The following is a 20,419-nucleotide window of genomic DNA, read 5'->3' on the forward strand; positions in this document are numbered from 1 at the left end:
AGTAAAACTATAAACTTGCTGAAGGAACACACTGCTACTTTTAAGAGCAGGAGCCAGTTAGGCATGCAGTTAGTTGTGCACCGAGCACCAAGAGGATGGTAGAATCATAGAATCATCTAGGTTGAAAAAGACCTTGAAGATCATCAAGTCCATTAACCTGAACTACCAAATCCCATCACTAAAACATGTCCTGTGATAATATGAAAGGAAACCCTTTGGTAGCAGCTCAGCTGCTTGGCCTGCCTCTTCTGCCCAGCCACTGATACAGTTCATAGACAAAATGTAAATGTCACATGGCAAAACCAGCAGACACCCTTCTCTGAACTGTCACAGAGTAACGAACGTAGCCCTCAATGCCATGGTCTGTGATCTCCCCCTCTCTGCCATGTAGGAGAACCGCTGGGGCTGACCCCCAAAGAGATGTGAGCACCCAGCTGCCGTAGTGGCATTCTCAAGCCTCATTTGTGCCATTCAAAGTGCTGAGGGGTAGAGTAAGGATAAAGTCCAAACAACCTCTCTAACAGGAACAGCTGTGCTCCAGCATATAGCCTGGTGCTTCCGTGCAAAGTGAAATCTGTGGCAGTTTACCTTGAGCCATAAACTGTGGCATTTTAGGAGTAAGAGTCCCTGCGTGGGCCCTGTAACTTTCATCAGTGGAGTTAAGGCAGACAGCTGGAGATAGTAATTGCTTCAGCCATTGCCGCTAAATCTGCTGTTGAACGTGTCTCGCCCCCAGACAATCATTTTACAAGATCCGTAACTCAGTGTTTGGAAGGAGCGAGTTTCCAAGGGCCTGTAGCAGCCAGCACACTGAATGGGAGAAGGATGAAGTGGAAAGCATTTGAAGTCACATTTCTTTCTTGGAATACAGACACTTATTTGCAATCCTGAATTTCATGTCGCCTGAGACTATCAGTGTGCGTGCATTTAAACTAATAACTCGGTTTTTTTTGTTGTTGTTTTATTTTATTTTTCTGTGGATCTGAGCCACAGTCCTTTAATCCTTACACTAGCAAATAAAACTCTCTTCCTATGAGCCGTGACTGTAGACTCTGGCCCACAGTTTTAGTGCCTTGGCCATTACAGTCACCTGGTTTAAATACAAGCATGGAAATTTGGAGTGAATTAAACAAATGGTAGCTAAGAAAGCCCCTACATGAACAAAGAAGAACTGCAGAAGCGTATTGTGGACACCTGGAAAAGCCTGTCTTCTATTTGCAAGAAATATATAAACAGTGTTCCAGGGAGACAAGCCTGTAATAAAAACTAATGGCGAACAAACAGAATACTGCATAGAATAGTTCAAGAGGAATCCTTTTATGTTTTTTTTTTCTTTGAGGCCTGTGCTTCTCCAGCATTTTGACTGATTAAAACAATTCTATTACATACTCACTTTGCTAATCAAATCACATGAATGATGGAGGGCTTTCCAGTCTAAGGAAAAGTACATTGTAGATTGAACAAATGAGGTGGGACTCAGTTTTATGCACTGTTAAGGCAGTGGCAAAATTCCCATTAATAAAGAGAAATATAAGGGAAAAGTCACAGGTCAGATTTGTTTCTGCTGATTACAATTACTTAAGGAAAAAAAATGTGATACGCAGTTAAAGTCAGTATGCCTTATCTCAAGTATTAAAGTTAGATGGCTAAGCTTACTTGTACAAGTAGTTCATCTAATGATATGAGTAAGGATGTGCAGAATTACTTCTGCAAGTAATAACTTTCCCATCTATTTGCTATCCTACACACTCCATCACCCACTTGAGAGATACAAGCCATGTATCTACCTTTGACAGAGGAGAGGACTACAGCATGTCCAAATAAGTCTATCTGAGAGAAATGCTTAAGAAAGGTGGGAATGTAGGTATGGAAATACAATGTATGGATGCTCCTATTGACTAGGAAAAGAAAGAGATGGGATCTGATGTCCCAGAGACAGGACAAAAAGACAATGTTTATGAAAAGCTATAGAAATCTTTCTTTGTAATTGTCCAAAAATAAGGGAAGAGCTTTGCTTCCACCTGAAACAAACCTTCCGCAAATGCCTGCTTAATATGCTGGGGAAGAGCATTTTCAGTCTGACCCATCACACAGAATGTTATCACATTGCTGACACAAGTATTTTAAATCTGGTAGTATGCAAAGCTATAAATAGTAATAATTTAAAGATGAAGTGTGCAGATACAATTAACGGTTAATTTATTCTAAATTGCATTTACCACATCATTAAGTAAAACATTTGCCAATATGGCATTTATTTGTGAAATAATCTTTCAAACACATTGCATGCTTCAATTCGTGCTTTTAATCAGCCAGCCAGACAAAGCAATGTGAAGAAGACAACTGGAACTTGTATATACTTGTATCATCAGAGCACAGATTAGTCACAATTAAATACCTAATCCATGTCGTCTCTATATGTTACTGCTATTGTTATTCTCTTAAATGCTAAAGAACAAGGAAATGTGTATAGAAAAGCTTCCTTAGCTTTCTCTGGGGACAAATTATTATAATATTTGTTCTTGCTCGAAAAGTCAAAGGATTTGCACTTTGCTTTACCCATTTGTTTAAAGGAAGGTTGTTTGCCATCTAAATATAAACTTAACTTCAGCAGTTGCATTCTCTATTAATTGACTCATCCTTGAGTCCCTTTATGTGATAAACATGCACAGCTAATAATCAATAATATGGCTAGTGTGTGTACAGAACAAACAGGAAAAGAAACAAATATTCTGTGTCTGTACTCGCACATACCAAGCGGAATACAAAGAAGAGCAAATATGTGTGCTTTAAAGCTGAAATCCTTAAAGGTCATTTATATTAATTTTTGACACTCTGATTACACAAAAGGTAACATTTCCTCTTGTTGCTCAAATGCCCTTGCCACCGTACCTATTCAGTTCGGTATATATACTTACCAAAAACATTTGTTCTCAATACTAGAATTCACTTTCTCAAAGCCTGGGATTTATGGAAGATGGATATGGTCCTTCTTTTAGTAGGGGGCGGCAGCTCCTTCTGCACAAACCTTTCTCATCCCTTCTGGTTTCCTCACATATATTGCCCAGGGGAGCCGGGCAGCTCCAAAGCAAGGCACTGTCGCTCTGCCTGCGCTCACACGGGTCCTGCAGACCAGGCAGGCCCTTGTGCCACCCAGAATCCGCTCCTTTCCAAAACATTTCCCGGCTCCTCCCAACAGTGGGAAAGGCTCTTTCTGCCGGGAGCAACCGGACCGCTCGTGTGGCATTGCCTGCAGGAAGGAGGGGACCAGGGAGCCACCTCCTCAGCGCTCTCAACAACCTGCACGGTATCGGCCAAAGCTACTTTGTTATTTTGTTATTTTCAGCCAAGTTCGCTGAAAAATACGGACGTTGCCTGTTTTCAAAGGAACCTCCGGCGGGAGGCATCCCACCTTTTGGGCTCCATCCTGCAATCCCAAACTCCGCTCTTCGCTGTTTCCAAACACTATCTCACACCTCCCTCGCTTTCTCGGCTTCCAAACCCGAGGGACGGTATTCAGAGGGTCGTCTCCCCTTTTCGCACGCACGTTTTTATTTTTATTTTTTTCCTGCAAGGGGCAAGGCCGTGCCCCACCGCAAGCCGCAGCGGGCTGGGGGCTGCTCCTCCCCCGGGTGCCATGTGCACGGCTGGCCCTGGCCCACTGGAACAAGCCAATGGCGACCCCCAGGAATGCCAGTAGCCGGAGGATTGATATGGGAATAACGTGCGTTAAACGCGTGCAAACTTTGCTACAGAACCGCTGCTGGGCCTTCCTGAAGGGGAGCCTACCTCACATCTGATGGAAACGCCAGCTCGCCGTAACCTCTCCTTTTCCCCTGTATTTTCACCACCTACCTGCCTCATCTGATTGACTCCGAAAAGCTCATTAAGCCAATTAACCCGAGCATAGGTTTGCTTTCACCATCCCCCGCCCGCCAGCTCTCCCCAGCCCGGGTCGCCCATTTCAGAGCTCTCACTTCCACGCTGCCAGCATCCCCTGGGCACGGCAGGGCCTATTCTTCTCCCTTATTTTCCGCTGGCCTCGGCTAAAAATAACAGCACAAGAGAGGTGGGGAAGCTAGGTGCATCCCCGGGCCGCAGGAGCAAGCGGGACGCGCCCCCCTCTTCTGCAGCGCCCTGCTGGAGGCGCGGCCAGGCTGGATGCGACCCCGAGGAGCTGCACGACCAAAACGTGGTTTCGACGCCACCAGGGTCTCCCTGCAGCCTGGTTGCAGCAGCCGGTGACCCGGTGAGGACCTCTCCGCGCTCACCGGCTGCCTTTTGGCCCCCGCGCCCGAGGAGCACAAACGGAGCCTTCCGTGGCCGCGTAACGAAGTCGCGCCCCGGCGTCGCATCGTCCTCCGAGGGAAGCCTTGGGAGGGCAAAGGCAGCCCTCCTACGCAGGCTGGCTGGACGCAGGGCTAAATACAGCCTTGGCTTTAAGGCCCGTGTACACGCAGGAAAACACAAAGACGCTGCCACCAGCGAAAACACAGGAATTCGGCTTGGGGAGGAGGATTCGCGTTGTTTCCACGGGGACGCAGGGCTCAACCACTCGCAACGCGCCCCACAAACCTCGGCCCCACAAACCCGAGCCGGTCGGCGGCCACCCCGGTGGGAGCCGTCCCACCGTTGGAAAAGGGTCCCCAAGTTTTGGGAAGAGTGGGGCCAGCGGGAGCAGGGAGCTGGCCCTGCGGAGCTGGTGCCCTGCCGGTCACCCCCGCAAGCGGGGGGGGGCAGATGGGGCTGGATCCCATCAAGCAGATCCGCTGGGATATTTCATTGCCATTCGGGTCATCTGAGGCAGAGGGCCGTGATTTATGTTCCCCCTCTCCGCATAAAAGGGGATGGAAGTGACCGCTAATCTCAGGTGCTCTTAGAAAAACAGGTGGCGCAAAACGGCCCTAGCACATTAGGAACCTTTGGGTTCCTGGCTCCCCAGCGTTACGACACGCAGGCTTCTCCCCCCGCAGTTCCCCGCTCACCTAAAACAAGTGCTCGGCCCTAACTGAGAAAACCAGAGGGGCTGGCACAGGGGGCACGGGCATGCAAGTGTTTGGAGCAGCTGCAGGAAAGGTGCCCGTGCCTCTGCTGACCCGCATCCTTGCTGGGAGGATGCCAGGGTGTTACTCCTCCACGCCCCACAACCCTTTTTAAAGCCAATAAAAGGGATTTACTTGAAACGGGAACCAGAGCTTACTCCCTACACCGGAGAGCTGGCAAACCAGAAGCCCCTGAACGGGAGACCAGGGCCACCGCCTCCGTGCGGAGCCGCTTCCCTGGGGGATGCTCGCCCGCAGCTCAGCCACCGACCCATCGGCACCTGTGCAGGCACTCAGCCCGCCCCAGGAGGGACCGTCCCGCTGCCACGGCCCCGATTTTGGGAGAAGGGGCGGCTCGACAGGTCCTGCCCCCGCAGGGGGGCTGCAGCGGCGATGCAGAATCGATGCTGCCGCCAGCACCCAGAGGAGAGGTGTCAATCGCAAGCATAAAGGCTCCAAATCGGTTCCCTCCCTCACCGGGCCTGGGAGTTTCGGTTTAAGTGGTACAGCCAGAGCCCAACCCAGCAACCCCAAAATACAAGGGGATGCGTTGAGATATACGGCATCTCAGCATTCTCTCCGATTTCCTTTTTTTTTTTCCTTTTTTTTTTTTTTTTTAAGTTTAACTGACCCTTCTGGTCACCAACTTTCTTTGTGGCTCACTGTAAGGATCGCTCTCCAAGAACAAAAAAGAAATCTCGGAGCTTTGATAGAGACTCTGGATGAAATTAAGAACTTCAAACCCCAGATTTTTGAAAAGAAAAACAGATGTCCTGTTTGTTGAGTATAAATAACTCCGTACGTGGAAACCTTTTTTTTTTTTTTTTCTTTTTTTTTTACGCTGCATTAAATTGTATTTAATGCTGGGTGCATTTAAACTTTTAAAAAAAAAAGGGGGAGGGGGGCAGCAAAATATGCGGGTGACAAACCTCTAAATCTTTTCCCCTCCCGAAAGAGAAAGGAAGGGGCAGACGGGAAACCCTTCATCTAGATGAAAGCGTTCAATGTGTTTCCTAGCAGACCTGGCCAGCCTGCTCCGGCCGGGGGGGGGGGGGCGGGGGGCTCAGCTTTTGGAGGCTTTGGGGGAGCTCGCAGGCCGGAGGAGAGAGGCAGGTGCCCGCCGCCGGCCCCCGCGCATCTCTGCGCGCCCCGCGGAGCGCACTTACGTGAGAACATAGTTGACGCTGACGATGCAGTGGGGCCGCGACGAGCGGCTGTTGTGCACGATGGTAGCGTAGCTCTGCACCCACACCCAGCCGCCGTGCTTGGCCAGAAAGCGGTAGTATTTGGTGGTCACCTGCCCCTTCACCAGCACTGCGGAGACAAAGCGGGGAGAGCCTCAGAGGGGGGCCCGCCGGGCGAGGAGAGGGGCTGCGGAAGGCTTAGAATCGTTAGGGGAGGCGGTGTGGGTGGGCAACCCCCGTAGACAAGGGTGGTGGAGACCCCCGCGCACCCCCGATCCCGAGGCTGGTCCCTCTGTGATAGGGGCTCCCCTTCTCCAAGGCTGCGCGGGGAGATCGGTGCAGTAGGGCGAAGGCAGCGGAGGGGTGAGCTCCCTCCCCAAAGTACGGCCGTGGAGATTTAATTCTATAAATCTGGCTTTGGGTTTTATCTCTTCTCTTTACATTCCCGGTAAGGCAACTTACCGGAAATTAATATCCTTTTTATTCATCTATCCATGTATTAATGTCATCATGATATCAAAATAGAATAAAGAACAGCTCTTCGAATCGGGCTCACTACTGCAGTCAAAATTAGATACACAGATAAGATTTGTGAGACTTGATGGAAGTGGAACAAAAGTATTTGAATTTCGCTGGCATGTTTTTTTTGGAGCAAGAAAAAAGGGTTTTTTTTCCTAACCGGAATTTGAAGTGAATTGAATGCCTGAAGTTTGTGCAGGGGAGTTCTTGTTCTACAACTGGGAGCTGAGGAGGGGAAAATCTCCTTCCCAGTTCATCGCCGGTCCCCTCCTTCTCTCTCCTGCCTCCAGCCCTGCGCTCAGTCTCTAGCCACTTGTTTCATTAAAACCTGCTGCAGATTTTGCTTATTCTCCCCTGCAGCTAGCTGGCTTTTCACGTTTCAACCTGGAGGTAAATCCTAACACAACCAAAGCCGTTTTGCAGAGGGAGAAGGCGGGGGGTGAGGGGCAGGGTCTTAACGAGAGCATCTCCTTACGCAAGTGATGTGCGCATCGCAGGTGGAAGGTGTCACAGCCGTGGACGTGGTGGTAAAGGGTCTTCTCTATCAAGTCCTGGGGCTCGTAGCCTGTTAGCTCGGCTACCCTGGAGGAGACACAAGCAGCAAACGTCAGTGGGAGAGAGGACAGGAGAGGCCCGGGGGAGAAGAAGGAGGGGCTGGGGGAATAGCTGTGAAGTAGCCTCAGCTCTACCTGGAATCTAAGAAGATGAGCTTCATGTCTAGGCTGGCCCGGAACATGAACATATTGCTGTGAAGCTTGATTTCCGTCACGGCGCTGGGCGGCAGCGAGTGGCCCACGGCGACCAAGCCAACGTTTTGGTAGCAGCCGTCGAAGGGGGACATGTCCAGGCTGTACTGGCGGATCTTCAGGTACCCGCTGCAGTGAATGACCTGCGGGAACACGCGGCCGCTGAGGCGGGGGGGGCTCGGAGCAAACCAGCCCTGCCTGGGGGCTCCTGCCCTTCTCCTCGGGCTGCCCGGGGATTTTTCATCCGAAAGTTCAGCACTGATCTAAGGCCCGTTCGAGTCAACGAGATTTTTTATTATTTTTTATTTTTTTTCCACTGACTTAAGTGGTTTTTGGACCACCTCCTAACTACGCTTTTATTATTCTTCTAAGAAGGAAAGACGCGGAAGTGCCAAGTCAGTTACAACTTTGTAATGAAGAGTGTATGCGTGTGAGAGAAAGGGTTTACATGTGTGCATGTGTCACATGCCTAAGATATGTCTATTATACAGATAGAGCAGGCACGATCCAGAATGCATCTTTGGATGTAGATTTAGGTATGTCTCCTAAATGCATCCTCGCACATTACTGCTGCGTACTTTCAACCTTACTCCTCTGTTACTAGAGTGTTTCTCCCTGGAGTAATCTCCGCGGATGTTCTTGTTCTACAGTACACCGTGGCCCAACATCTCCTGGCGTTTCGGGTACCCACGGCTCTCAGTCTCTGCGCAGATGGGGCAGAAGCAGGGAGAAGGCAGGAGAGCGGGGGCTGTCCCCAGGCAGGAGCCCTGAGCAGAGCCATGGGAAACACCCGAGCAAAGCCCGCGGCTTGGAGAGCTGCCCCTGGAGCTGACGAGCGAAACCCAATAAAGAAATTAATAAAGCCACGGGTTTCGCGTCGTGTCACCTCACAGCCTTCACAGACAGCTCGGGAACCTCGGTGGTTGTGCGAGGACCATTAAAATAAATAAATAAATAAAAATAATAAATAAATAGATAAAAATAAATTTTAAACAAATCAACACGGGGAGCTCGATCACTTGTTTTTGTGCTTGGAGCTCGTTAACCTGGCACTCGGAGGGACATCCTGGGTGTGAATCCCAGGGCAGAGCACCGGGCTGGGGCAGCCCCCGAGGGCAGGGGGCTCGGCCGGGTCAGGGCCGGGCCGTGGCTCCCCGGACACCCACCTTGTAGCCCCCGCAGGTCAGGCCCGCGTTCCTCTTGGCCAGGACGCACTTCATCCTCAGGAAGAAGGACCTCTCGATCTCGTACTCTGGGAGGGGGAAGGCAGAGGTGCGGTGAGCTGCGAGGGATGCGCGGCCCCGTCCTCAGATACGGGGTACAAGGAGGTCTTGGGGGTGTGTGAAGTGGGGTGGGGGCACTTTACCCTGCACGAAGTGAGAGTGGTAGGGCTGGTGGGCCGTCAGCACGGCGGTCATCTCGTCGTGGTCGGCCGGGTGGATGTACTCGTAAATGCTGTTGCCGGTCAGCTCTACCTGTGAGAGAGGAGGAGGAGGAGGAGGAAGGAGGAGGAAGGGTTCATGGACGGCACCGCTCACCCCCCCCTGCACGCTCCTCCCGTGTCAGCCCCCCCCCCAGCCTACCTGTGACAAGCCCAGGTGCACCGAGGCGGTCTCTGAGATGTACATGATCTTGCCATCCGGAGCCACGACGAATATGAAACCGTCCAGCGTCTGCAGGAGAGGGTCGGGAGCGAGAGGAGCAGAGTTGTGTGCGGATCAACAGGTAGACAGATCCGCCGGTGGGTGGAGAGATGGAGAGAGGGATGGAGGGATGAAGACAGAGAGACAGACACCTGAAGTATCTGTCCTCCGGGTTTATTCTAGAAAACGCGCATTCCTGTTCAGGCTGTGATTATTCGAAAGAGTTGGAAAGAGACGGGCAAGCCCCGGACAGGAATCCCTCCAAAGTCCTGGGGCACAGCCCACCTGGCATCTAAGCGGGGCTCCCACCTACCCGGTGGCGAATATGTCCATCCGACAAATCCTGAACGCTGACACCCGTTTCAAATGCCACGGGGGATTTTAGCCCTTGACTATTTCTTACGGAGACTTTAAACGAGCAAGGAGCACCTAAAACCCTCCCCGGCGCTAATAAGGTCTGTACAGGACAAGAGGATTTGTCAGGCACGTTTCGGCAGATGTAAACGAGGCTTCTGGGTGAGCCGGGAGCAGAACAGACCCGATCTATTAGGGACGCGTCAAAGACCACGCAATCCCACCAAAAATGCGCGGTTACGCTAACTGCTAACACTCCTGCATCCCTCAGACAGCAGCGAGTTTCCAAAAGTGTCCTACCTGAGCCGCGCTTGTGCTCATTTCTGTGCTGAGCCCCCTGCCCAGCCCAGCCTCCTCTAACCTGCCTCTGCCTCCGCACCACCCTCAAGCTCCGCACATTGCCGGGATTTTCACCTTGCTGCTAATTTGGGGAAAAAATGTGCAGTTAACCCCTCGCTGTGGACCCTGTGCAGGACAGAGCCGGGCCAAATGATGCAGAGGGACCAAACCACGTCCTCAAAACACCCACGTTCATCACATTCAGTCTCGGCTGTTCGTATTTTTAGAGGCACCCCTTCCTTTTTTTTTTTTTTTTTAATGAAGCACGTGAACAGTTAAAAATTAGTCAAGGTGGCAATTAAAAGCTCAGAAGAGGGAATGATTTCTTTAATCATTAATACCACATTGCTGCCGTTTCCAGACCAGTACCTGCAAAAGATGGGATCCCAGCTCCCGTCCAACATTATCCAGCGGGCTGGTTCGGCTGGAATGGCCCCAGGCTTCCCCAAGTCCTGTTTATTTGAGACACAAAAACGTAACGTGAGGAGATGCAAAACTGGCTCCTGATGGCCTGCTGGAGAAGGACTTTTCTTTATTTTTTACTTGATTTCGCTTTAAAACATACATGCATACAATCTTTAAAAAAAAAAAAAAAAAGTAGGCATGATTGCATTGCACAGAAAAGTGGATGTTTCTGTGGATGTTTCTCAAGACGTAGCTCCCACGAGAGAAAAATACCTATTTTGAGTTAACGGTGAGGTTCGCTCCTAAGACCCAAGCAAAGCAGCGTGCCAGACAAAACGGCTCATTCAGGGCAGCCTTTGGCTGCTGGCAGCCGGCTCCCTGAGCCGCAGGGTGACCGTTTTTCTTCTCCCATCACCGAAGGAGTCCTGGGCAGCCCCGAGAGCCATTTAAAACGCAAGCAGGGTTTGTGCTGGGGGAAGCCTTCGATGCCGAGAGAAGGATGCGGTTAACGTGGCGCGACAGAGCCGGGGATGAGCGGCTCGGTGGCGGCGACCGGGCCGGGCCGGGTCCCGGGGCGCCGTCCGTGGGGGCTTCCTCCAGGCTGGGTGGGGGGCGCTCATTTTGGGAACTGCGCCTTCCCCCAGCTCTGCCCGAGCCCCGTGGTCAAGCGCTTTCCCTTAGAGCGATCCCCACTCAAGCCCACCCTAATTAAGTCGCCTTCCACTAAATGCAGCGGGGCTCCACGGCTGCGCCCAGAGGCACCTGCGGGGCGGCTCAGGTGAGGGGGCTGCGTCCGGCGAAGGGGGCCGTCCTCCCTCTCCCCCAGCAAGCCCCAATGCTCCCATCCCCTTCCCCCTGCCGGGACGAGCGCTCTGCCCCGCAGCATCCCGGCGCTGCCTCTCCCCAGCCCTGCCCGCTGCTCCAGACGCCGGGAGTTTTCCTGAAGTAATGGGGGGTAAAACCCCCATGGAAATTACTCCTCCAGAGTAAAACTACGCAGGGGCGATACCTTTTAACGGCGTTGTCGCTGAAATATTGTTAAACGGGACGGCTAAAACCTTCCACGCTTGCGCCCTGAAGCAAGGGCGAAGAAGCGCCGACCCTGCCGGAGGACCCAGGGGTCCCCTCCCGCAGGGCCAGCCCTCCCTTTCCCCGGCTGTGTCCCCGCAAACGGGCGAGGCGGCGCCAGCAGGCAGCCCTCGGTATCGAGCGGCCTCACCTCGGCGCTGGCTCTGAGCCGCGCTACCGATTTGCCTCCGAGCCGGGGCATCAGCCCTCGGCCGCCCTGCCCGAGCCGCGCGTCCCTCTCCTGCCCGCCTTTCCCCTCTTCTCTCCCTTTCCTCGGCCACCTCCTGCCGGAGGGACAGCCCTCCTCTCCTTGCCTTCCCAGCCCCCAAAAAGCCGGGAGCATCCCTCTGGCCTGGCCCCCGTCCGCGTGTACCCAGCGCCAAGTGCCAGCGGGGAACGGGATCCTTTCCATTAACTCCTCCGCGACAATTAACGGGGACGCGGCGGCTTCGTCCCGAGCCTCCCAGCTTCCCTCCCAAGTCCCCTGGCCGTGCCTTCCTCCCCAGCGGCTCTGCCGGCCGAGGATGCATTGGGAACCCCGGGGCCGCCTCTTCCCACTCGACCCGAAATCAGCGAGGAGCTGGCAAATGCTCCAGAGGAAGAGAAGAAATAAATAAATAAATAAACACGACCGATTGTTTTTTTTTTTTTTTCCCCAAGTGCTGTGGGGTTTCCCTGCTGGGCAGCCGGGACGCCCCTTGCGAGATTCCCCCCACCCAGAGGGAAATCTGGATGCGAGGTTTCCCTATCCGGGGCTAAATCCTCGCCTCTGATTTTAAGTTGCTTATTAATCTAGGTTTACGGCTCTAATTCTTCTTCTTCTAAAAGGGAAAATAACCCGACCTCTGCGGGTTAATGAACAGCTCATCGACATTACAGGTTAACTTCTTTCGGGAACGCGGTTCTTCACGGAGCACTGAGCTCTTCTTTATGCTTCGGGTGGAAAGCTCACGCTGTTCGGCCGCGGCTGTTAATGTTTTATAATTAAACGTTTTCGCCCATCTACCTGAACCGGCTTTTGGAAATCCTAACGCATGAGACGCTTCTTTGTATTTCCCAGATGTTTCAGCACTTTCAAGCCGGAGACTGTTGCTCTTCATTGCCAAGCCCAGCTCTCCCAAATCTACGGGCTCTCCCGATGTCCTTTAAATGCTGTTTTTAAAGATTACGCGAGAAAACCTCTCTATTAATATTCCTCTTTTATTATTTTTTCCCCGTATTCGCTTTAATATCCAATTTCCTTTTACCGAGGGGGCAAACTGTGATATCTCGCACTTGACCTACCGCAGAAAATTCCGCAAATCCTTTGAATGTCTATTTAAAACAAAACAAGGAAATCAGCTCTCCCTTTTGCTTCAGGATTACGCTGGAAACAAGATCTAAAGATTCTCTTGTAATTTGGAGAGCCAACAGAATAATAGGTTTGGAATAGGAACAAGCAGCTTTGTAAGGGAAAGGATAACTAAATCGTTTTTAGGCAAAGGATTTTCCCAGCTAAAGTGGCCGAAGACAAAGCAAAACATAATCTATTTTGGAAGATTTCCAAGATATGCCACATTAACCTTAGCAGATAAAAATTGCTTTCCCCTCCGTCCCCTCCCCCACCGGGGTCTGGTTTATCATATTTACATAAGTAGCCTTAGAAGGGATGTATCTATTATGGATCTAAGGAGCTAGCGAGCTCACATTTCATTTGGAAACAGAGGCGAAGTTTTACTGTTGCTTAATGCCTGATGCATTGTGGAACCATTTCCATTTAAATACCCCCGACCCACGGATTACCTCAATGGACTGGCTGCATGGGCTTTGTAATTTCCTGAAAATGAGATTTCGATTTATAAAACAAGAAACCAATTAGTAACCAAATGAGGCGAAGTAGATCCACTAAAATTGACCTAATCCCACAGGCACCATTTAGGCCGGTTCTTGGCGAATGAGTGATGAGCGACCGTCTAGCGTAAAGCTCAAGGCATCATCCAGCTGTGTTATTGCAAGCAGCAAAAATAAATGGATCGAGCTTTCTTTTCGGAATGAGCTTTATACTCTTGACAAAATATAGATTGGAGGCTCCTACCTAACAGCCTCCTACACTCGAGGATTTTTTATTTTTTTCCCCTAAGAAGATAAACGATTTGGGACACGAGGTGTCCACCGTCAGGAGGGAAAATTAAAAAAAAAAAAAAAAAAAGAAAAGGAAAAAAAAGGAATGGGGGGGGGGATAAAAGCAAAGCAACACAAAACCCCCGAGGTGTTTCAGCCAGGCTCTAGCTCAGCTCGCTGACACCACTCTCTTCCCGGCCGCGCACCCCCTGCCCAGCGCCACCCACGGCGGCTCCCACGGCCGCGGTCGCGGCTCTGTGCTGGGGAGGCAGCGTCCTCCCCTCGCCGCTGGGCTGCTCCGAGCCTCAGAGGCGGCAGCCAATGGAGGCACTGGGTGGTATCGTCCCTACCCAGCGGCGGGACTGTCGCAAGACGCCCCTCTGTCCCGAGCGAGCGGAGAGAGGCTCCTCCGCCGCTGCTGATTTGGCCGAGGCACAGGCGGAGGAAAAGCTGAGGCTGCGGGAGGCCCGGGAGGCTCCGTGGCCTCGGCTCGCCCCGGGGTTACCGGTCCCTCTCCGAGCATCTGCAGCGCAGGACCAGCCTCGACCCCTTCCTTTGTCTGCTGATAGCGGGGGGGGGGAAGAAAAAGGGGAGTCGTGCTGGGGCGGAGGGGCGGCCAGAAGAGAGCAGCAGTCCCCGGAGGCGGGGGGGCCCCCGGGAGAGGCCCGGGGGAGCCTCCGCTGCCCTTCGCCCCGGAGCCCCTTTCCGCGGCTCCCCGCCGGGGCCGAGGCCCGGGTGGCTCCGGGGGGCTCCGCAGAGCGCTCCCGAAGCGGGGCCGACGGCGCTGGGCTCCCCCCGACCCCAAAGGGAGGCAGCGGGGATGGAGGCCAGGAGCCCCCGGCCCCCAGCGCAAAAAGGCAGCGGGGTGCGGTGCGGTGCGGGGGAATTAGGCTGATTGGATTAAGAGTTTAATTAACCAGCCCGCTACCAGCGCGGCGCGGTGCCATCGCCCAGCGCCTAGCCCGGCTGATTTCTCAGCTAATTTAGCAGGCGGTGGTTAATGATAACTTGAAATCTCGGCCAAATGAGGCTTCCGTGAAGGAGTGGGTCGCCGTCGGAGGGTTCAGATGCCGCGGAATAAGCGACGTTTGAAAAAAAAAAAAAAAAAAAAAAAACGCTGCTCATTTCCAACTGCCTGCGGATGCCATTAGCAAGGTTCTGCGAAGATTTATTATCTCGGTAAATCATGTGTGTTCATTTGAAGCGGAGATAAGTTAGCATCCCGCTTTCTTTATAAAAATAATAATAAGAGGGAGGAAAAGCCCTGTTGACTAAACAAACAACCCTATTAAGAAAACGGCAGTGGAAATAATGCCGGGGCAGATTCGCTTGCTCCAGCAAGAAAGAGCAGCGCTTTGGCACACGCAAGGTAATGGAACGGCACTCTGAAATGCAAACAAACGGGGCCGTGCCCAAACTGGGGGAAAAAAAAAAAAAAAAAAAAAAAAAAAAAAGCAAATTTTCGAGCGCCAAATATTTGCTCGGCTTTACGGAAGATGCAAGTTCGTGTATTCTCTATTCCGAAAAAAATAAAAACAAAAAATGGGGAAAAAAAGGTTTCCACTTGCAAACTCCCGCTATTTATACACAGGCTGAAAAAATCCTCCGATTCTACAGCGGCCGTATGTTTCTAAGAAGGGAGAGGATGTTTCTAAAGAAAATATGGTTTTATCCACTCATAAATCTGCTTTTTTTCAACTATCATGGTAGGAGTTTAGTTCTGCACTTCACTTTTTAAGTTCACATCAAAACTGGAATTAAACACGGGAAGGCAGCGGGGAGAGTAAACTGCAGCTTAAATGAGAAAAACTTCTGTAAGAAAATAAACACTGAAACCTAATGCTCAATCATTTCCCTTAGCAGTAGGAAAAACAGCATTAAATCACCTATCCACGTGGGAAACGATTTTTTTTTCCTGCTCGTCTCTTCCCCCTTTAAAATAAAACAAGATTGAGGGTTTCGATATTGAAATGTTAACCATCACGAGTCGGCGAAAGTTTATGTAAACGCAGCCCCTGCTTTTGTCTGGAAAATCAAAACGCCTCTCTTCGCGGAAACGATCTGTGTCCGATAGGACAGAAATGACAAAGGGTCCTTTTCCCTGCCTGTTCGTGTGAGGGGAATGGGACCATGGAAATATTCCTGAATTTAAAGAAATCTATGCACGTGTATTGCGCCACTTTTTTTTTCCCGTTTTTACTTTTGGATCCAGTAAAGAATTAGCCCGCTAGTCAGAGCGACCGCATCTTATCTGAAAGAAAATTATTTTATCCCCCGGCTCCTTTTCCATCAGTTTTTGAGGCTATGTTAATTTGTTAGCTACTTTAGCTGTTTAATGTTAAATTTATTTTTTGTTTGTTTGTTTTTTATGACCGGTAACTCACGACTGAACTTATTACAAAGTACTCTTTAAGAAACAAAACAAAACTACTCTTCCCTTCCCTATGGTCCTCAGCAATCCGTCAGATCTCCAGCCTTCCCAAAGCTAACTGATAATCCTGAACCACTCCGTGTCTCGCCGGCTCCCTCCTCTTTTAAGGAGTTTTAGCACCAAAACGACGGCAGCTACCTGAGCCCCTGCGCGCTTTTCTCCTTCACCTGGCGGCTCGGCGAGGGGGAGCGCAGCCCCTGGCCCCGCACACCTCCTAACTCCGCATCCCCGCACCAAAGCTGCTCGGGGTCCCGGGGTCGTGCCCGGCTTCCCGACAGTGGGGCGGAAAGCTGGCGGCGGCCGTGGCATCGCGAATCTCCGCTTTCCAAGGTGCCCCCGGCATCTGCCGGGGGAGCCTCCGCACCGCTCCTTTCCCCGGTGCCCAGCCCCGCCTGGGCGCCCCGGTGAGGGGCGTCTGTCCTGCTGGACCTGGGGTACACCCGGCCCCCCTGGGAGGGCGGCTGGAAGCTGGCTGTGCCGCCGGGGAGGCACACCGCGCTCCCCAACCTCCTGCTGTCGGCCTCCAGGCCTTCAGCCGGCCCCCGGGGTCTGTCCCAGCGCCTGCAGCGCTTTTCTCCCCGGGGAAAACCGAGCAAGAGACACCCCCCCGCTTCGTCCCGCTTCCAGCCCCGGCCTCCCTCTTTCTGCATGGCTTTTGCTGCGGGCGGGTGGTTTTCCTTGCTGCCTCCACCTCTCCTCCTTTCCCGAGGAAGGTGCTGGGAAACCACCCCACCCCTCCCGGCCCCTGTCCCACCACGGACGGACACACGGACGGACAGGGGCCGGCCGCGCAGCCCGCTCCGCACCTCCGCGGAGCCCCGGCGGGGCGAGCCCTTCGGTGCCCGCTTGCCGCCGTCGTTTTTAACGCGCAGCTTCCCTTTAATCGGGCTCCGGAGGCTTCGTTGCCTCCAAAACCCCGCCGAGCCTCCTCCTCCTCCGTCTCTTGGCTCAAATTAGCATCTGCTGCGGCCGGCAGCGGCCCCGGCCCCGGCCCACTTCGCCACACGGTTCCCCAGGGCATTGAAGCATCCTGCGCTGCCGCCGAGGGACGGGGCTCGGCTATTCTCCTCTTCCCGTGATTACTCCCAGCCTACAAGCAACACCATATGCTTCTTCTGATCAAACAGCCCGCTACATAGGCGCCAGTAATTGACGAGACCTGCTCGAAATCACGCAGAAAGGTAGCCCACTGAGACTGCAGGAGCTGACAAATCAGTGCTAATAATCCTTTTAGGAACAGCGTGGGCAGCCGAGTTTGTAATGGCTTTATTTTTATAAAGTATGCGTTGACAGTATAAAGGACAACTCGGGTTGCTTTTAGGCAGAGGGCTGCCCTGCATAATGACCTTCAGGGAGGCAGATCACATAGAACAGTAACGTGTTTTGATGAAGGTTTTAGTTTTTAATTTTTAAGTTTCCGGGTGTTACTGCTTTCATTTATCCCCTGCTCTGGGTCTAAGTTACTCGGAGATGTGGAACTATGCTTAAATAAATTACTGCGAGATGCACTCTGTTGGAAATGACTGCTACGGACTCTGGCTCTGCGGGTTCACACGTAGCGGTGGGGGTACCTCCCCTCCCCCCAAGCCCCGATTGAATATTAACCTTTAAAAAGTACAACGAAGACCACTAGTTCACCGACTTCGTCGGGATAAAACCCCAGCCAAACAAACAAATCAAACCCAAGGCAGGCCGTGTACCCACTCCGGGTTTGCACAACACAACCGACAGACAGACCGACACACAGACCCGACGGAAAACGCAGAGCCTGTATTTCCGCGTTTCTCATGTACCCACGCCTCTCAACGCCAGATGTGGCGAATTTTGTTACCAGAAGGGAAAAAAACAAAACAAAACAAACCGAACCAAACCTCTCACTGCTTTGTCTCTCCGGCAGACGATATCCCAACCCAAATAAAAGGTTCGCGAAGCATTTCCCCACTCTTTCTTCCTACACCTCACACAAACTGCAGACCAAGAACGGGGAAGAGCTCCATGCCGACCTCTCCTAGCTTGTCTGCGCCGTTTGCTGTCCCCAGGAGCCACCCGGACGCCCCGAGGGGGCGGCTTTGTCCCTCCACCCTGCCCCACAGACTGGGGCTTTTGGGACTCCCGGGGCTCGGTTCGCTGCTGCTGCCCCAGTGCCCAGCGGCGGCAGGCCCGGGCTCGGCCCCTCTGCTTGCACCGTGAGCGGGGTACAGCAGAAGTTTTGTTCTCGGCCACGAGTTTCCGAGGTCCTCGGACTGGTCACGATGCGACCCGGTGCTCTCGGCTTATTTATTTGGGTTGCGTGCGAGCACGGCCGTGTGCGTGTGCCGTACCTGTAAGGCGTACCTTGCTCGGGACTTGAGCTAAGGCTTTAGGACTTTGCATAGACTTATGTAAATATTTACCCATACATTAACTCCCCCCACGGTATAGCTATAAATAGGGGTGAATCGTCCCCTCTTTTGCCACGCGCTGCTGCGCGGGGGATGCCCATCCACAGGCGGGGAAAAGAAACTCCTCTTTGCTTTAGTAGCACACGCGGCAGAGCTCGGTGCCTCGAAGTGTTGACAAAAGCCCCGTTAAGTCCCCGACCAAACCTGTCACACGAACTGAAGCGAAAGTACTCACGACAGAGAAAAGTGACAGCGGAGAGCACCCTGCCTCCGAGCACACGACCCGATGCAGTTTACTTAAAAGCAAGCGACACCTGGATCGGAGTGGAAATAGAGGCGAATTAGGCATTCCCACCTACCTTCTGGAAAAACCACCCTCATTTTTAAATAGCTGGTGGTGAGCCTGATTATGGATGCTTTGTCCAGCTGAGAGGTGATAGCTGAGGGCAAGGGCAGTAATTTAGCCAGTTCATAAAATTCACTGTTTTCTTTCTCCCGCCTAGTCCGGGCAGCATTTTTGGACTTCTCTTTCATCGTGTTTTTTTCCCCCTTCCTTCCTACAATTTAAGCTCCAGAGATTCATCCAAAGATGGAGGGGAAACTTTCAGCTGCAATTCATCTCCCCGAAGCATCAGGCAGGGATCGCGAGCGCGGCCATCGCTCTGAGAAATCGTTCAGTCGCGTAAAAATGAAAACAAGTATCGAAGACCAGAGAAGTGTTCTTAAAAAAGAACAAATAGTCTCTGAAAAACAGAGTCAATCGGAAGGGAAAGGCATTTATCCAATGCAGCTCAGAGATTCCAAGCAACTGCAGGAGAAAAAAAAAAAAGCTAAAAGCTTGCGGCACCACGCAGCAACCAAATGAGGTATTTCTGGCCTTTTCTCCTACTCGTCGCGGACAGCATAGCTCCTCGGAAGAGGGTCATAATAATCCCGTTTCTCCCCGTGATCCGCCGCCGGTCCGAGGCCGAGATGCGCGGCCGGGGGCTGCCGCCGCGAGCGCTGGGCACCGTCCTGGGAGCCTCTGCGGAGCCCACGGCGGTGCTGGGGTGAGCGCACCCTTACCCGGCGCCGCAGCCTCCGGAAAGAACAACCGACAGCCAGCCGCCGGCGGGTGTAGCACCTTCTCCCACCAGAGGGGAGAGAGAAAGAAAGAAAGAAAGAAAAGGAGAAAAAAAAAAAGTCTGTTTTCACGTCTAGCGCGCCTGCCGAGGACCCTTCCCCGCACTCTCCTCCCACACCCAGCCCAGGTGGGCACCTGGCGGCCGCAGCGGGGACACCCGGGGAGCGCCGGCGGGGGCAGCGGCTGCGGGCGGGGCTGGCCGGGCACCACGGGCTCCCGCTGCCAATCTGACGGTATTTCTCCCCCCTTTATTTCTTTTATTATTGTTATTATTAATATTATTTGAAATCTTCACGCTCCGGCCGGGCTCTGCCCGCTGCCAAAAAGCAGACAGGCTCTGCCCGGCCCCGAGCAATTATTCCCATCACCATCATTATTATTATTATTATTATGGGGTGGCTATTATAATCATTTTTCTCTGTCCTTTCCCTCCATCCGTGCGTGGCGGGGAGCGCCCCAAAGCCTGGTCCCGCAACATCCCTGCGGCTCCTGGCCGGGGGGGGCTGCAGCGTGGCTGGGTCGTGCTCCTCTGTCACCTACCTTGAGTCCCCGAGCTCGGCGGCCCGCGGAGAGCTCTCCCGGGGCGAGGAGCCCAACTCTTTAATTGGCTCATTAAGAGCGGGGGGCGGGGGGGGGGCTAGGGGGAGGGGGGGGGGGGGAAGTTTGCGCCTCTCGGGGCTGCTCACACCGGCGGGCGGACGGGCATGGCCACCGGCCCGTCCCCTTTATCAGCGCTCGGGCTGTCCCTCTCCCGGGCTGGGTGGGGGTGGTGTTAATGAAGGAGCCCTAATTTGCGGCCGAGGAACGCCTAACAACTTCTTTACGCCCAAAAGCCTCGCCGCGCAACTTCGGCTCTCCCCCGGCCGCGGGCCGAGCCCGCCCCTTAATGCCACTCACGGGCCCGCCTCGCCGCCCATTGGCCGCCGCCGCCCCGCGCCCGGACGCCCATTGGTGGAGGGCGCGGTGACGTCACTGCGCCGCGGCCACACCCCCCCGCTCACCCGTGCGCGGGGCCGAGCCGGCCGCGCCCGCCCTCTGACCCCGCGGAGGGGGGGGGGCGCGGGGACGCGCGCGAGGCGCGCTC

General features: G+C 53.1%; 1 protein-coding gene across 2 annotated transcripts in view; it reads right to left on the reverse strand.

The window, feature by feature from the left end:
- Positions 1 to 20,189, reverse strand: part of SIM1 (SIM bHLH transcription factor 1) — a 46,289-nt gene extending 26,100 nt beyond the window's left edge. The window contains exons 1-10 of one of the 2 annotated variants that reach the window (XM_040553250.1): positions 19,876 to 20,189; positions 19,102 to 19,335; positions 18,572 to 19,020; positions 10,197 to 10,279; positions 9,075 to 9,164; positions 8,858 to 8,966; positions 8,658 to 8,743; positions 7,435 to 7,634; positions 7,221 to 7,327; positions 6,209 to 6,356 (exon numbers count right to left, since the gene is read on the reverse strand). In XM_040553250.1, the coding sequence (XP_040409184.1) occupies positions 6,209 to 6,356; positions 7,221 to 7,327; positions 7,435 to 7,634; positions 8,658 to 8,743; positions 8,858 to 8,966; positions 9,075 to 9,164; positions 10,197 to 10,279; positions 18,572 to 18,746 (998 nt within the window). In that variant the 5' untranslated portion in view covers positions 18,747 to 19,020; positions 19,102 to 19,335; positions 19,876 to 20,189. Of the gene's footprint in view, positions 1 to 6,208; positions 6,357 to 7,220; positions 7,328 to 7,434; positions 7,635 to 8,657; positions 8,744 to 8,857; positions 8,967 to 9,074; positions 9,165 to 10,196; positions 10,280 to 18,571; positions 19,336 to 19,875 lie in introns of both variants that reach the window. The other variant, XM_040553249.1, reaches the window with a different exon arrangement.
- Between the last annotated feature and the right edge of the window lie 230 nt (positions 20,190 to 20,419).

The sequence above is a fragment of the Cygnus olor genome, chromosome 3 (assembly GCF_009769625.2).
Source record: "Cygnus olor isolate bCygOlo1 chromosome 3, bCygOlo1.pri.v2, whole genome shotgun sequence".
NCBI classification, from domain to species: domain Eukaryota; kingdom Metazoa; phylum Chordata; class Aves; order Anseriformes; family Anatidae; genus Cygnus; species Cygnus olor.